The 17,142-nt window shown below is 44.6% G+C and overlaps 1 protein-coding gene across 2 annotated transcripts; it reads right to left on the bottom strand.

Moving 5' to 3' along the window:
* Positions 1-7,836: 7,836 nt before the first annotated feature.
* Positions 7,837-15,083, bottom strand: LOC146055959 (thioredoxin domain-containing protein 11-like). Of its 2 annotated transcripts, none has more exons than XM_083168334.1 (2): positions 14,767-15,083; positions 7,837-8,969 (listed from the first exon to the last, which is right to left on the bottom strand). In XM_083168334.1, exons 1-2 carry the CDS (start codon positions 14,913-14,915, stop codon positions 8,375-8,377), a joined length of 744 nt encoding a protein of 247 aa, XP_083024460.1. In that variant the 5' UTR covers positions 14,916-15,083; the 3' UTR covers positions 7,837-8,374. The 2 variants fall into 2 exon arrangements, 1 of the variants encoding a protein (XP_083024460.1); XR_014469012.1 differs by lacking the exon at positions 7,837-8,969 and adding an exon at positions 9,609-10,654.
* Between the last annotated feature and the right edge of the window lie 2,059 nt (positions 15,084-17,142).

Here is a 17,142-nt window from a genome sequence, read left to right as displayed (position 1 = left end):
ATTGAGCATGCATTTCACTTGATGAAGACAAAACTGCAGGGAAAATGCCCCAAGAACAAGCAGGAACTGAAGACATTTGCAGTAGAGAAAGAGAAAGAGGTGACCCTAGGGACACTTAGGAGCGCTGGAGTATTTCACTAGAAATCTCAAATATGGCTTTTACACCGGGCAAGACTGCTGCTGCTTTTAAAAAAGAGGATGTGTAGCCTCTTATACAAAACAAAAAAATATAAAAAGAAACTTTGGCCCAATATGGGTCGCTGTCGCTTTAAGAAGCGCAGTCTTGTCGGTATCAATGAATATATATTCAATCAGGTGTAATTCAATATATTTATTACAATCTACTGATACATAAAAAAAGAGAAGTGCACTTCCCAATTACAATAATAATTCATTTTAAAAAACACATACTAGACATTCAACATATAACATATACTACTGGAAACTTTGTCCTTGAGGCTAATGTTCATGAGGCTTAATATGGGCTTGGATTTAGATGTCATAATGTAACAGTTCCTTTATATACTGTATTCCAAGGAATGAGGCTTGGAATACAGGAAACAAAATGGCCGCCGCCCTCTATAAATACAAGGGAACTGAAAACGAGGCTTGGATGCTAAACCCGGAAGTGCGGGGGCGCGAGACGCGCAAACCGGCATGCCTTAAATATGAGTTGTGTATCTGTGGTAGCTCAAACTGAGGAAGCCGCCGATCAGTATCTGAGGCGGAGAAACGCATTTTTGAGCTTACTATCAGTTCCTGGAAGGCACCAGCAGTGCCAGGACTCTCTATCATTGGCAGAAACAAGAGACTGTGTCCAGTTACATCACTGGTAAAGGAGTTTTTCACCCACAAGAGAAAGCATTGCCTGAGGGGATCATACTCAATCATTTCATCTGCTGGAGTCCAATAATCACACAGGACTGGTAACTATAAAGGATTACAAAATGCCTTATATAAAGGAACTGTTACATTATGACATCTAAATCCAAGCCCATATTAAGCCTCATGAACATTAGCCTCAAGGACAAAGTTTCCAGTAATATGTTGTATGTCTAGTATGTGTTTTTTAAAATGCATTTGCAGTAGAGGCCTGGCAGAGCATCACCAGGGATGATATCCAGCGTCTGGTGAGGTCTACGCGAAAGTCTGTAGTTAACGCACATCTTGTTAGGTTCATTTCAAATCCATTGTGGTGGTGTATAGAGCCCAAAATATGAGAATTGTGTCGATGTTCCAATATTTGTGGACCCGACTGTATATATACAAAAACATTTCATAAAAAGTACAGTAGGTATAATTCACTTCAACATGTCCACCAGTGGCCACCACCGTGGTCTGTTATGCAATATACCAGATATACCATCAGATTAATTCAAAAAGATTATAGGAATTATTCCAAAATTGAAGATTAATGCCTAGATCCAAACCTTTGCAAACTGCCCTTTTCAGATACAGTAGAAACAGAAAGGCAGCAACTTTTGACATTTAAAGATCATGAAGGGCATGGCTTAGATGCCTGCAATGGAGGGGGGGGGGGGGGCAAACACTTCTAGTTCTCCTCATCTGAACTGTGTGTCTAACCATCTTCTGTTGTGCAGGAGAGTAGCAGTTGGACCCTACTTTATTTGGCAAAGCTGCTGCTGTACCACTCCATAGGCATCTCCATCTCCCAAACTTCTCTGTTATCGCCTGGATGAACTTTCCCCATCTTCCTAGGGAAAAAGAATCAAAATCCATGGAGTCGGCCTTTAACTACCTGGCCAGCAGCTCCATGAGGTCAGCCTCTGTAGTGGTCTCCTTAGGTACTGTGTCCAGTACCTTTTTAAATATGGTTGAGCCACCATCTGAAAGCTCAAACTCCAACACAATCCTGCAGGGAGCCCCATAAATTTTCCACAGAGTCCTTGTGTTTTCCGTAGTTCTGTCTGCAGTCTGGAGTCCTCAGTACCAGTCCCCTTGCTGCTGCCTCTGGGTAAGCTGACCCTACTTCCTCATGATCTCCCTCCTCCATACTACAGGGGATGCTCAAACCTCTCTCTGATAGACATATCCATGACAAAACTCCTTCCTTTCCTGAATGATATGGATCTCCTTATACATTGGAACGACTGTCTCCTGAAGCCCTGTAATTCTCCTCTTTGGCCTAAGGATACACTACTAGCGCTCCATTTCTTCCACGTGAAAGCTGTGATTCTCCTGGTTACCAGGGCTGATAGGGACTCTAATATCACCGGCAATCTCCACCTATTTCTCAATTAGATTGCTACAAATCCCTAACCATTGTTACTTTCAACCTATTAAACATTTCTTATATTCTAATGCGGTAGGATGGCTCTACATATGTTGCATGCATGCTTCAAATACACAGGGTCAAAGCCTTTGGGGGAGTGGCATATCTCAGTACCCTGACCATCCTCCTTAGATCATGACAATTACTTGCCTCTGAGTGGCTGCAGGTGTGTTAAACCCAGAACCATATCGTAGTTTGTGTGGACGCAATCAGTTTTAATATTTCCCCCCCTTTTCTCTTTATTTCTTGTGGCCATATTTGCCCTTTCAAAATTAAGACTTGTGGGGTGCTGATGTACATGTTTCATTGTTGATTGTTTGATACATTAACCCTTTATAGGTTTTTGCTTAAGTCCATTGTTAAGTACATAGTAGTTTGCATCATCTATGTACATGGTTGGACTTGGTCCTGTCCATCCCAAGTATTACTGATTTATATTACCTTGTCGGCTGTGGCCAATACTACTGCATAATACTGGGCTGGGCTGTGTCCTTCCTTTTCCGGAAACTACTTTCTTATTATTCCTCCAATCAGTACAGGGTTTTATAAAAATATACTAATGAAACAATAGAACATTTTATTACAGAACAAAGATCTAACCCAAATCCCAGACTAAAGAGCGGATATTAGCCCTTATTCAGATCTGATCGCATTACAAATTTGTTCTCAAAATGGGCAAAACCATGTGCACTGCAGGTGGGGCAGATGTAACATGTGCAGAGAGAATTAGATTTGAGTGGGGGTGTGTTGAAACTGAAATCTATATTGCAGTGTAAAAATAATGCAGCCAGTATTTACCCGGCACAGGAACAAAATAAATCACCCAAATCTAACTCTCGCTATACATGTTACATCTGCCCCACCTGCAGTGCACATGGTTTTGCCCATTTTGAGAACAAATTTGAACTGCAGTCAGAACTAAATAAGGGCCATTGTGTACAAATTAAAAAAAAGATTTTTTTTTTATGGTAAGAGATCACATTACATCTAAGTAAATCAATCAAACCACACTCACTATAATATAAATAACAGGTGGTTTCAACAACTACGGCATATGCTGAAGCTGGACCTCACTCAATAGAAGCATCAAATGAAATCAATAGAATTACTTCCTGTTTGCTTTTTGTAAGCATTGTGTGTGGTTATGGATGCATCATGTGAGACAAAAGGATTGATATCTCCTTAGATGAAATAATGTAGGCAGAGCAATTAGACCATTTAAAAACAAACTCTACCAGCATCTAAGAAACATCAGAATCGGATAAGAGGATCACAATGTACCACAACATTTCAAAGATTTTCATACCTTCAAGCCCATCAGTTTACATTTTTGAATCATAGAACAAACCTCCATAAACAAGTAGGGAGATTATCACATATAAGCCCTCTCCGGGAGCAAATTAAAATGGTTTTACACTCTAAAACCATCAGTCAAATGGACTAAATTTGGGACTTCATAGAGGATGGTTCAGGTAGAGCATAAGCTCCAGGCAACACAAAATTTCAGAGGGCGCCATATAGGCTGCTCCCAAGACCCTTGCCCACAGTGCAGCTCCCTTGTAGTCTGACCAAGCCAGCACAGACTGGCAAGGCAAACACATGCCTTGTAAATATTTGCCCCTTTTAAAAACCACTGGAGTTCGACCGGCACGTCTGCCGAACTCGGATTTTTATTACATCCCGCCGGGGGGATACGGTCATTGGGTCACCAGCATGATGGTAGACAAGCATTAGGTCGACATGACTTAAGGTAGACATGGTCATAAGGTCGACATTGGTAAGGTCGACAGGGTCATTAGGTCAACATGGGTTTTTTCACTGTTTTTTGAGCAAAAATGTGCCGGCAGGCGATATTTCATGCCCTACTATCCACTTGGGCGTGGTGGGAGAATAACATAGTGTGCCTGAAGCATGGCGAGCCATGCCAGGGGACGCAGTGCTATGTTTCGGTCTCTATGTCGACACATGTGCCGACAGGCAGCATTTCATGTCCTAACATCCATTAGAGTGTGGTGGGAGAATAAAATAGTGTGTCCAAAGCATGGCGAGTGCAGCAAGCCATGCGAGGGGACACGGTGGTGCGTATTAGTGTTGACTGTGTTGACATTCCAGTAAAAAAAAAAAAAAACAACATGTTGAGTTTTCAATGTCGACCTTACCCATGTTGACCTAATGACCCTATCGACCTAAAGTCATGTCTACCTTCCTGCATGTTGACCTAGACTCATGTCGACCTAAATGCATGTCGACCTAATGACTGTCTAACAACTTGCAGGTGACTAACTGACCCCCACCCCCACCGGGGGAAGGAACTGACAAGAACTAGCTTACATATGGGAAAATAGGGTATGGCTCTTTGAATAAAGCCTAGTGACAGAGGAGATCTCTTGTTTTTCTGAGTCGGTGCAGAGTCTAACCAGAATGGCATAACAATTTATTGCTGTATTTTGGAATTACAATTTCCTGTATTTAAATTAAATATATTTGCAATGCAATTATTTGAGTGCTGAGAATGTATGATTTTTTTTATACAGTATTTAAATGGTGTGGTAACATACCTCCGGCAATGCAGATGGTTCCACTTAATACCTTGTAGAAAAAAAGTATTGCAAACTTTAAGCACTTTAGAATACTTGTAAATCAGAACAATTACAATAAACTCTACAATTTAAAATGGAGTCATAATATGGTTTCTTAAGGTACGTACACATGGGGGGAGAGATATTGCTAGCAATATATTGCTAAAGGTGCGTACACACGGGGGAGATATATGGCTCAGCCATATATTGCTAGCAATATATGGCTGAGCAATATATTGCTCAGTTTCTCCTTTTCATCAACGACCGGAGATAGTCGCTGATGAGAAGGAACCTCTGCCGGGGGAGCCGCAGAGGTAATCAGCTGGTCACAGGAGCTTGCGAGGATGTGCTACGCAAAAAAAAGAGAATACTAATAAATCAGAACAGTTATAATAAACTCTACAATTTAACACAGAGTAATAAGGTTTCTTCCTATGTTTATCCAAAAATGTAAGCGCACCTACCACAGCAAGGTGGACCTTTATCAGGTGGATCCCTAACCTCCATAATATTGACACCTTCTATAAATGTATTCAGATCTTACCTTTCATTCTTGCATTCTAAAGTGTAGACTTCTATGCAAGGATCATACTTTCATTAAAACAACAAGACGGGCAGGTGAGTGGGGTTTTATTCCAGACAGAAGGAGTATGACAGTCAGATTGATTATACTATCTCTGCACAAGCAGGATATCTGTAAAACTTTAGAACGGTTTTCCATTTCACAAACACTTGTGTCCCTAGTATTCTGGATCGCAGTCGTCCTTTGTATGTACAATCTGCAAGTAGATCAATTTCTAATATCCAGTCCATCTATGAGCCACTGGGGTCGGTGGAGAACACCAATGTTCCCTTTAATTTTACGAGGGCTGTGTGCGGCAAAAGATTTTGGCTGTGCGACTTTGGAAGGAAATTTAAATTTTTGTGCGTCACTTATATATAACTGGAAAATGACGTTCAGCATTTGTGTTACTTTACTTCAAAATGATATTAAACATTTAAACATTCAAAACACAGCACACAATGTAGTTAATGGGTGAAACACACATTAATTGAGTCCACAACTGCAAAAAGGGACCACTGCTGCTTTGTGCGCTCAGTTGTAATGTCTGTGCGCACGCTCGTCGAGTTGTGTGCGCGCGCACGTGCGCACAGCTTAGAGGGAACACTGGAGAACACCAGATAACAGGAAATCATACTTGTGTAGTTTCACGGCGGCAGTTAAGTAGTTAGCGTAGCGTCCCTGTCAGAATCAGCGTAGTGTTCCTGCGGCCAGCGTAGTCAGCGTCCCTGTCAGTATCGGCGTAGTGTTCCCACCCGTTCGCAGCTAGCCGGAGCTAACATAGTTAGCGTAGTCAGTCAGGTGTCCCTGTCAGTATCAGCATCAGGTTTGCGGCTAGCCGGAGCTTACGTAGTTAGCGTAGTCAGTCAGGGCTTTTTACATTGTGGGGAACCATTGACCATTTTAACCTGCCTGACATGACAGGTGTGAATGTGTTCCTGAAACACCCCCACTATCCACGCCAGTCAGAAGCGTGGCGAGCTTAGCGAGCCCCGCGTGGGGACGCGGTACACGTCTTCCCGACCTTCTCATAGCCCCACTATCCACATTGGTGTAAAGTGTGGAGAGCGCAGCAAGCCACCGAGCCCGAAGCGTGGCGAGCGGATGCGGAATACACGTTAAGTAACCCGCTTCCCCTCGCTGCGCTCGCCACACTTTATAAAGACAACTCTATGCCAACGTGGATAGTGGGGGTATGAAAAGGACGGTAGGACGCGTACCGCGTCCCCTCGCCAAGCTTCAGCCTGGCGTGGATAGTGGGGGTTTGAAATGGAGGCATTCTTTATTGTGCATGAGATGCACTTGCACACTGCACCCCTCTTTTGTGCAGAAGACGCACGCGCTACCGAACCCCTAACCCTGTCCGCCTCCCTGCATCTCAGACAGATGGAGCACCTCTCCGCCAGCGCAGGGGATATGGTAGTTAACAGGGCTGTGTGAGAGGCGCCCACAAGGCTTGCCAGGGACAGAGCTGCAGCTCCCGGGGACAGTACAGTGACTAGCTGCCTGACGGGGACACTAAGCTGACTACGCAGTGCTGCCGCGTTGTCCCTAGGCTGACTACGCTAGGCAGCAGTTGGGCTACGCTGACCATGTAGCTTAGCCTACGCTGAAAACGTAGAGTAGCCTGCCGCCGTGAAACTACACAAGTACCCAGAAAATTCCTTTCTCTGTATGCTTTAACCATGTTTTAAGTAGGTGACAGGAATGGGGGCTTCTCAGATATCTAAATGTAGCCCTAGTAGTCAGGAAGTGACTCCATCACAACACTACAATAAAATACATTGGAACCAGACCTGGGTTACACATGTAAATTCTCTAGGCCTGTTTCAAATGTTTCTGGGGAAATAGGGGAAAAAAGTGTCTGGAACAAACCATGATGCCATGCAAGGAGAGCAAATGCAATTATATTTTTACTGTGAAGGGTAAGCACTGGCTGCTTTTGGATGTAGCCCACAAATGTTAGCATTATTTTTTCATTGTAATAAAAATTTTGGTTTGGACACACCCCACTGAAATCTAATGCGCACATGTTACAACTGCCCCAGCTGCGCTGCACTGTATTACACTCAGTGGTGGAACACGAGCGGTAAGTCCAAGTGCAAGAATATGCTTTGGGCCCTCTCCTGTTGATAATATGGACACTATTCTGGTTCACTCGCAAAGGCAAATTCCTTCTCAAATGGACAAAACCATGCGTACTGCAGTTGGGGCAGATGTAACTTGTGCAGAAAGAGTTAGAGTTGGGTACTTCAAAGTGAGATCTATATTGCAGTGTAAAAATAATGCAGCCAGTATTTTCCCTGCCCATTTTGAGACCAAATTTGTACTGAGATCAGATCTGAATAAGCACCATAGTTTAGCGCACAATGGTATTAATGACATTTTTCTGGGACTTAATGGACTTTTGTGCATTTATTTATTAAATTGCATAAGAAGTGGATATTACAGTTTGTTGAGATATATTTGAGATTTCAACTCTAGTCTTTAATACCTTATCTCATGTCCTGCTTTCAGGATTTCAGCCTGTGGGAACCGGGGGATAATTACTGACAAAGCAAAATAGATTACCTGTGCATCATTATTATAGAAATGCAGAAAACATGATCTGTTGGGGTTATTTAAGAACTGAATTTAAAAAAATGCAGATTATTGCAGATTATTCAGACAATTTGTCTAACTATTTTCAAAATGTACAATAAAAAAAAAACAAGAATTAAACCTCAGGCAACATGGATTTAATTAATTTCAGAGAAGTCATCAAACTTCTGCCAGAACAAACGCAGACAAAAAATCTGGAATAGAACTTGTTCTTAGAAACTAGGCTGTTACAAAAATAGAAGTTTTAATTCCTGACCCCCAAGGAAATAAAGACCTTAATTTACAGTTTGAAAATCTGTATAAATAATTTTTGAAATATTTCTGCTAAAAAAAAAAATATCAGTCTGTTTTATTTTCTTTATTATACTCTGTGCTGGAGCTATCAGATTGTCCTTCAGAAACATCAGTGCTTGGCCGGATTCCATCCTCGTGGTTATCAAACCTTTCTGTCTCTGCATTAGTTTTGTGTTTGGCTTCCAGTGCTACCATAAGAAACTTAAGTAGTGCATTTTCTGCCAGAAGACTTTCAGAAGCCGCTACCAGCTCCTTCATCTTGTCCGCCATCGTGCCCACCTCCCTAGTTTTTTGCTCACACAGAGCTTGTAACTGTTCCGTGTGATCCTCCAAGGCTCTGTTGTGTTGTTCTAGGGTCCGTTTTTGGACTTTAAGGTCTTGTGTATCTTTCCTCACTTTCGAAATCCGTTCTGCCAGCTGATCCTGGGCATTGTGTAATACTGTAATTTCAGCCCTCAGTCTTTGGATTTCTCGCTCCAGATAAGTGACTTGATCTTCTTTGTATTGCAGATAGTGCATTGGGCAGGAGGCAGGAGGATCAGCTGCAGCAGAAGGCAGGGTGGCATATTTTAGAAAAAACTTCAGAAGGTTTGGAACAGTGATTTGCTGATCTTCAGGATACACTACACTGTGGTCTTTCCTGCAAACACATAAGTAATAAGTGGAGGGTTGGCATTAGAGTACTTGTACTTATATATGTCATCTGCGAACTATCCCAGCAGACTTCCAAAACCTTGTTCGTTCAATAGACAGAAACAGCATCAGGAAAGGAAATGCATGCAATCGCAGTCATATGAACATTAGAATAAGCAAGAAAGAAGCACATTTTGTTTCCCCCAGCACACTCAATGATATCAGTAACAATATTTAAATCTACATGATAATGTAATTCAGAGATCTTGGTTACATATGTATGCAAAAATTTGGAAAGCCCCCAAGTCAATTGACAAGGCATCTTAGAGTATTGCAATATCTATTTGCAGGGTGCAGCATCCCAAAATCAAATCAAAATCGAACAGTGTTTAAGCTGGATCCGATCTCGAAGCGCAGCCCCACGATCGAAAGTAGAAATAAACTTGGCAGGCAACTGCGTGTGTGGCCGGAAACGGCATGTGCGGCCGCCAAACAGCGAGGCTCGTGGCTAAATGCAGCGGCGTCCCTGCTTTAGCCACGAACCTCGCTGTTTGGGGGAATCCTTGCGGCCATCTGACATTGGCCGGCACTGGGGTTAAACGACAAGGGTCATTGTTTTCGGTGAGCCCTGCCGTTTAACCCCCTCACCGGCCGCATTGAATACTGCCCATTAACTCTTACTGCCTGCTATATTGGAGGCACAAGTACACTTTGAGATTGATGTTTGTCTGTTGAAAGCATCCTGTAAGGAATTCAGTTATTTATATTTTTTACAGCAGCATATCTTTTAAGTTACTGTAGTGCGCATTCCACCAGGGTAAGCGCTGAAAAAAAATGAAAGTAAAACAAGGAAAACGTTGCTGGTGAAATCAGAATGCGATACTGGGGATTGTATCCAACATATAGAACAAAGAGTGTACACAATAATACACAATTATAGTGGCAAAACTTTCAGGCCAGGGGGAGGCGTGGCCACGGCAGGGCACGAGTGAGAGCGTGTGCTTGAATCTCCCTGTGCCATGAACTAAGGAGCCCTCTCCTACGCACATCCACATGTTGGAATAAAGGAAAAATAAGACTGTTACCAGTGGGAGCCTGTGGTCGTGGTGACCCCCGGTGGAGGTGTGCGGTGCGTCGGCCCCCTGCTCCGGCGGTGCAGTGTGCCTGCGGTGGAGACTGGCGAGAGGGCGTTTTGATGCAGCGAGGAGAGAGAGGCGCTGCTGCACGGAGAGATAGGATCCGCATCATCGGCGGCGACATCCCCGAGTTTCCCGGCGCCAGAGAGTGACGCGCTGTGAGAGAGCGGACCCGTGGGCGGCGTGCACAGCACAGTAACACGGCAGCCTGAGACACCCGCCGCAGAGAAAGGGGGAACGAGGTGTGGTGGCGGCGGAGCAAGCTGTTTTTGCACCCCAGGCTCCAGTTCCTGCGGTGCTCATTGTTCCCTGGTAGCCCCAAGACAGTGCAAAGCATTTTGGGCAGCGCAGTTTGTGAGGCGAATGGATGCTCGCTGGCCTACAGAGTCTGCTGGAACCTAGGCTGTATGCTGCTGTATGCTGTAATCCAGGAGAAATCAATCTGCCAACGGTGATAAAGGTACTTGAATTGCACTTTCTTGCACCAATCAATAAATACCAGCACCAATATATTGAGGACTAAGCATTGAAGGTTGGCTGTGAATGGTCCTGGCCCCTATTGGATAATAGGGAATAAAACTGGTTAGAATATCTGCAGTATAACCAGAATTCTCAAAAGAAAGTTATCACACACCAATAATAATGGGGAAATCCAGCCAAAACACAGCTGCTGCACGTTTAGAAAAATTTGCCAGGCATCAGACTAGCAACAGCTCCCAGGCCAGCACACCGCACACCACTCCAGTGAAGGAGAATAAAAATCCACAATCTCAAGAAGTCACTTTACAACAACTGCTAGAGGCCATTAACTCTAGTGAGACCCGTATGGTGGAGCAAACCAATAAAATACAAAGTGATCTAATGCTGTTGAGAGATGACGTACGCAAGATCAGAGACCGAGTGGCTGAAGTGGAGAGTAGAGTATCGGCTGTAGAAGATACAGTAGCGCCACTTCAGAGCCAGGTCAAAAAAATGACAGGCCAAATGCAGGACATGCAGCGCAAAATGGTCGACATTGAGGGGCGGCTTAGGCGTAATAATTTACGCTTTATTGGTTTTGAAGAAGGAGTAGAAAGAAATACTCCAGAAAAATTTATTGAAGAGTGGGTGGTACAAGCCCTGGGCAGCAAGTCACTCACGGAACAGTTTATAGGGGGATAGGTGATAGAGGATAGGGGAAAGGTGATAGGGGATAGAGGATAGGGGATAGGGGATAGATGATAGGGGATAGGAGATAGGTGATAGAGGATAGGTGATAGGGGATAGAGGATAGGTGATAGAGGATAGGTGATAGACGATAGGGGATAGGTGATAGGGGATAGGGGATAGGAGATAGGGGATAGGTGATAGGGGATAGATGATAGGGGATAGGAGATAGGTGATAGAGGATAGGGGATAGGAGATAAGGGATAGGTGATAGAGGATAGGGGATAGGTGATAGAGGATAGAGGATAGGGGATAGAGGATAGGGGATAGAGGATAGGGGATAGGTGATAGAGGATAGGTGATAGGGGATAGGTGATAGAGGATAGGGGATAGGTGATAGGGGATAGGTGATAGGGGATAGGTGATAGGGGGATAGGTGATAGAGGATAGGTGATAGGGGATAGGTGATAGGGGATAGGTGATAGATGATAGGGGATAGGTGATAGAGGATAGGTGATAGGGGATAGGTGATAGGGGATAGGTGATAGAGGATAGGTGATAGAGGATAGGTGATAGAGGATAGGGGATAGAGGATAGGGGATAGGTGATAGAGGATAGGTGATAGAGGATAGGGGATAGAGGATAGGGGATAGGTGATAGGTGATAGGGGATAGAGGATAGGGGATAGGTGATAGGGGATAGGTGATAGGGGATAGGTGATAGAGGATAGGTGATAGGTGATAGAGGATAGGTGATAGAGGATAGGGGATAGGGGATAGGAGATAGGGGATAGATGATAGGGGATAGGTGATAGGTGATAGAGGATAGGGGATAGGTGATAGGGGATAGGTGATAGGGGATAGAGGATAGGGGATAGGTGATAGGGGATAGGTGATAGATGATAGGGGATAGGTGATAGGTGATAGATGATAGGGGATAGGTGATAGGTGATAGAGGATAGGTGATAGGGGATAGGTGATAGAGGATAGGTGATAGGGGATAGGTGATAGGTGATAAAGCATATGATAGGTGATAGGGGATAGGTGATAGATGATAGGGGATAGGTGATAGATGATAGGGGATAGGGGATAGGTGATAGGGGATAGGTGATAGGGGATAGATGATAGGGGATAGGAGATAGGTGATAGGTGATAGATAATAGGGGATAGGGGATAGAGGATAGGTGATAGGGGATAGGTGATAGATGATAGGGGATAGGTGATAGGTGATAGAGGATAGGGGATAGGTGATAGGGGATAAGTGATAGGGGATAGGTGATAGGGGATAGGTGATAGGGGATAGATGATAGGGGATAGATGATAGGGGATAGGTGATAGGGGATAGGTGATAGGGGATAGGTGATAGGGGATAGGTGATAGAGGATAGGGGATAGGTGATAGCATAGGTGATAGGCGATAGGTGATAGATGATAGGGGATAGGTGATAGATGATAGGGGATAGGGGATAGGTGATAGGGGATAGGTGCTAGGTGATAGAGGATAGGTGATAGGGGATAGGTGATAGGGGATAGATGATAGGGGATAGGTGATAGGGGATAGGAGATAGGTGATAGGGGATAGGTGATGGAGGATAGGGGATAGGGGAAAGGTGATAGGGATAGAGGATAGGGGATAGAGAAGGAAGAGAAAGGGATAGTAGGGATAGGGGATAGGTGATAGGGGATAGGTGATAGATGATAGGGGATAGAGGATAGGTGATAGATGATAGGTGATAGATGCTAGGGGATAGGTGATAGGGGATAGGTGATAGGGGATAGGTGATAAAGGATAGGTGATAGGGGATAGGTGATAGATGATAGGGGATAGGGGATAGGTGATAGATGCTAGGGGATAGGAGATAGGTGATAGAGGATAGGGGATAGGAGATAAGGGATAGGTGATAGAGGATAGGGGATAGGGTGATAGGTGATAGGGGATAGGAGGATATATTTTCAAATTAGGAGATAAGGGATAGGTGATAGAGGATAGGGATAGGTGATAGGGGATAGGTGATAGGGGATAGATGATAGGGGATAGGTGATAGGGATAGGTGATGGGGATAGGTGATAGGGGATAGAGGATAGGTGATAGGGGATAGGTGATAGATGATAGGGGATAGGTGATAGGGGATAGGTGATAGAGGATAGGTGATAGGGGATAGGTGATAGAGGATAGGGATAGGTGATAGAGGATAGGGGATAGGTGATAGGGGATAGGTGATAGGGGATAGGTGATAGAGGATAGGGGATAGGTGATAGATGATAGGGATAGGTGATAGGGGATAGGTGATAGATGATAGGGGATAGGAGATAGGTGATAGGGGATAGGTGATAGGGGATAGAGGATAGGTGATAGGGGATAGAGGATAGGAGATAGGGGATAGAGGATAGGTGATTGGGGATAGGTGATAGAGGATAGGGGATAGGTGATAGGGGATAGAGGATAGGTGATAGGGGATAGAGGATAGGTGATAGAGGATAGGGGATAGGTGATAGGGGATAGAGGATAGGAGATAGGGGATAGAGGATAGGGGATAGGTGATAGAGGATAGGGGATAGGTGATAGATGATAGGGGATAGGTGATAGGTGATAGGGGATAGGAGATAGGTGATAGGGGATAGGTGATAGAGGATAGGGGATAGAGGATAGGTGATAGGGGATAGGTGATAATGGATAGAGGAGGGATAGGTGATAGGGGATAGGTGGATAGGGGATAGAGGATAGGGGATAGGTGAATAGAGGATAGGTGATAGGGGATAGGTGATAGGGGATAGAGGATAGGGGTAGGTGATAGAGGATAGGGGATAGGTGATAGGGGTAGGTGATAGGGGATAGGGGATAGGTGATAGGGGATAGGTGATAGAGGATAGATGAGTATAGGATAGTGATAGGGATAGGTGATAGGGGATAGGTGATAGGGGATTGGCCGGACTATGTGCTTCCTCACGATATCACTGCGCAGACCTGGGTCTTTACACCCTCCATCGATAGTGTATAAATATTCACGGACGACCATCGATGTTTTTATATATCGATGGTCATACATTTTCTTTGATTGATTGGCCTGTAAGCCAATAAAAATGCGGTGGCGGTGCTTCGCGGGTGCCGGGGGTGGAGCTATGCTCCGTGTCCCGACACCTTGGGGAAAAAGCAAAAACGAAACTATTTGTTTTAAGCTTGACATCGATGGTGGGAAACCATCTGGTTCTCCCACATCGATGGCAAAACTATTCGACATCGGCCATAAACCATCGATGGTTTATAATCATCGATGGTCGATGGCCATCTGCTGTGCTACCGCTGGGGGTGGGTAGCAGGGGCTGTCCTTTGCTGCTGGGCAGGTGGAAGCAGCTGTTCTAGTGTTACTGGGGGGTGCAAGCTACTCCGCTGCTGCTACTCATCACTTGTTCAAGTACACTCACACTGTGCTCGGCCCGCGCACCACACCCACGTCAGTAAGCCCCGCACCTAAGCGCTAGGGGAGGCGCGTCCCTCGCGGCTGTTGCTTGACGTCATCACTCACCTTTTTGTCACGTGACAACGAGTGGACGGTTGGGCTGAGAGATGCGCGAGCGAGGACGGTTGGGCTGAGAGCTGCGCTGGAGGCGGCTGTGTGAAGTTGTCCCATCTTTCCCCCTTCATGAAGATTATACAGCCATAGACTGCCAGCATATTGCCCAGCACGGTGACGGAGAGGAGGCAGAGGTAGCAGGTACCCCCACTGATACTGCAGTGCTACCGAGGGGTTGTGGTGGGCGGGCGCTGCCAAATAGGAGAGAGAGGTAGAGCTGTCCCCAGTGTCGCGGCTATTGGTGGAGGGCTGGCCCCGGGGCAGGTTAGACTAGCCCCCCCCCCCCCCCTGATCACAGTGCATAGCTCCCAACATTGCATGTTAAAATTGGTCGTGAAAAGAGGAGGGGCTAAATGGGAAATGGGCGGGGCATCGGTAAAGGGGCATGGTCTATTGCCACGACCACCTGTTTTTTATCATTTTGGGGGGCATTCCCCAAAACTTTCATAGTGACTAGGCAAGCCCCAAACTCTCTCCCTGACAAATTTTTTAGGGATGGCCATCGATGGTTGCCATCGATGTCAATTGTGCAACTGGTCATGGATAGTGTTAACATATGCAATGAATGACCATCGGTATTTTTAACTATCGATGGTCATCCATTGTGTTTCACTGATTGGCTGGTGGGCCAATCAAAACACAAGGGCGGGGCTTTGCTCCATGCCCCAGCACTTTGAAACAAACAACAACAAAAAAAGCAAACCATCTGGTTCTCCCCCATCGATGGCAAAAGTATTTGACATCAGCCATAAACCATCAATGATTTTGAAATCATCCATGGTCAATGGCCATCCCTACTCCCCAGTGGCGTAACAAGATACATGTGGGCCACATAGCAAAGTTTGTAAGTGCCCCTATTTAGCACCTAATGCTGAAAAGTGTATACAGCACATGATACTTTGACAGGTAAAGTGGGCCCCTCTCAGCTCTGGGCCCCATAGCAGCTGCACCCCCTGCACCTAGGGTTACCACCTAGTCCCTTTAATTCCGGACACATGTTAATTACACAGGTTCTGTGGCAGTTTAAAATCAGGTGAAGTGGAGTCTTGAAGTCAGCCAGCCACAGAACCTGTGTAATTAATATGTGTCCGGAATTAAAGGGACTAGGTGGTAACCCTACCTGCACCTATGGTAGTTACACCCTTGCTACTCCCTGTTCTTCTGCCTGTAGTGAAGAGATGCTGAGCACAGGTGCAAGGCATCTCTTCAGCGATCACCAATATGATCTCCTGCTCCACCCCAACTGCGGGTCAGCCTCCAATAGAGGGACAGTACTGATGTATTTGGGTCTGGAGACTGTTTGCAATCGATGTGCAGGATTGCGGTCGGGCCGGGACACATGCAGAGAGAGATCTGCAACAAGGCTGAGTTCGGTGTCAGAGGGCTGAGTTGGGGGTGGGGCTATCCGAGTATTCGGGACACTTATCAAATCCCCTCCCTTAAATATAGTGAAAGTGTAATCCCTGAGTATAATTGATAGCCCATTTTAGCCAAAATTGTACATTGGCTGAACCCTCCGCTAGGACCAGCCATCAATGGGAGGAGATGTTTTCCAGGCTGATCCCTCCTGTCAACCATGACCAGCTTTTTCTGACCTTTTTCTGACCTGTATATTATTACACACACACACTCACAGGTAATCAGTTCTGATATATCGCTGCTGCAAAAGCAGTCACAAATGACGGCAGCAAATACGATTGATATTATGTGCAGCAGGTTCAATCTCCAATTTCTGTGCTCGATCCACAGAATTGGGTGAAATCTCCCAAAATCGCATAAGTGTATGTGTTTTTAACTCAGGACACCCTCATCCCAAGGGACCTTAATGAGTAAAACACAGTGAATATTGTTTTGAAAAAAATGGATAATTTTTTGCCTTTATTCTCCCCATTTAACTTTCCTTTTTACTTGTATTCTGTGGTGTTTTATTTCCTATTTTTTCATTAGGTTCACTTCATACTGTAACATGTTTTTTTTTTTTTTTTTGTGTGTGTGACCGCGCTCTGATTGGTAAGCTTCTCCAATATAAAAAGGTACTTCAAGGGTTTGGTGCTAGGAGCGCTAAAAATAATAAAGGGGGTATGTGATATGACTGGTCCAGGCGGGAGAGGAGGTTGAAAATAAATAAAAAATAATAAAAATAAAATAACTAAAAATAAAATAATATAATAAAAATAAAGATAAATAAATAATAAAATGAAAGTAAAAAATAAAATAAAAGAGAATAAATTGAGAAAATTAATAACATGTATACTGTATGTACATGAATTATTTATATGTATTTTAGGGGCCTATTTATGAAGGATTGGGTGGAATATTACCGCCCAA

The sequence above is a fragment of the Crinia signifera genome, unplaced genomic scaffold (genome assembly GCF_055691185.1).
Source record: "Crinia signifera unplaced genomic scaffold, ASM5569118v1 HAP2_SCAFFOLD_673, whole genome shotgun sequence".
Taxonomy (NCBI): Eukaryota; Metazoa; Chordata; class Amphibia; order Anura; family Myobatrachidae; genus Crinia; species Crinia signifera.
This window is presented reverse-complemented; position numbering and strand designations above follow the sequence as displayed.

Excerpts from the sequence above, each read along its gene's own strand:
- LOC146055959 (XM_083168334.1), bottom strand. The coding sequence starts at position 14,915 with ATGCTGGCAGTCTATGGCTGTATAATCTTCATGAAGGGGGAAAGATGG. Across the intron at positions 8,970-14,766 it reads CGTTGTCACGTGACAAAAAG|GAAAGACCACAGTGTAGTGT; the intron begins GTGAGTGATGAC and ends ATGTGTTTGCAG.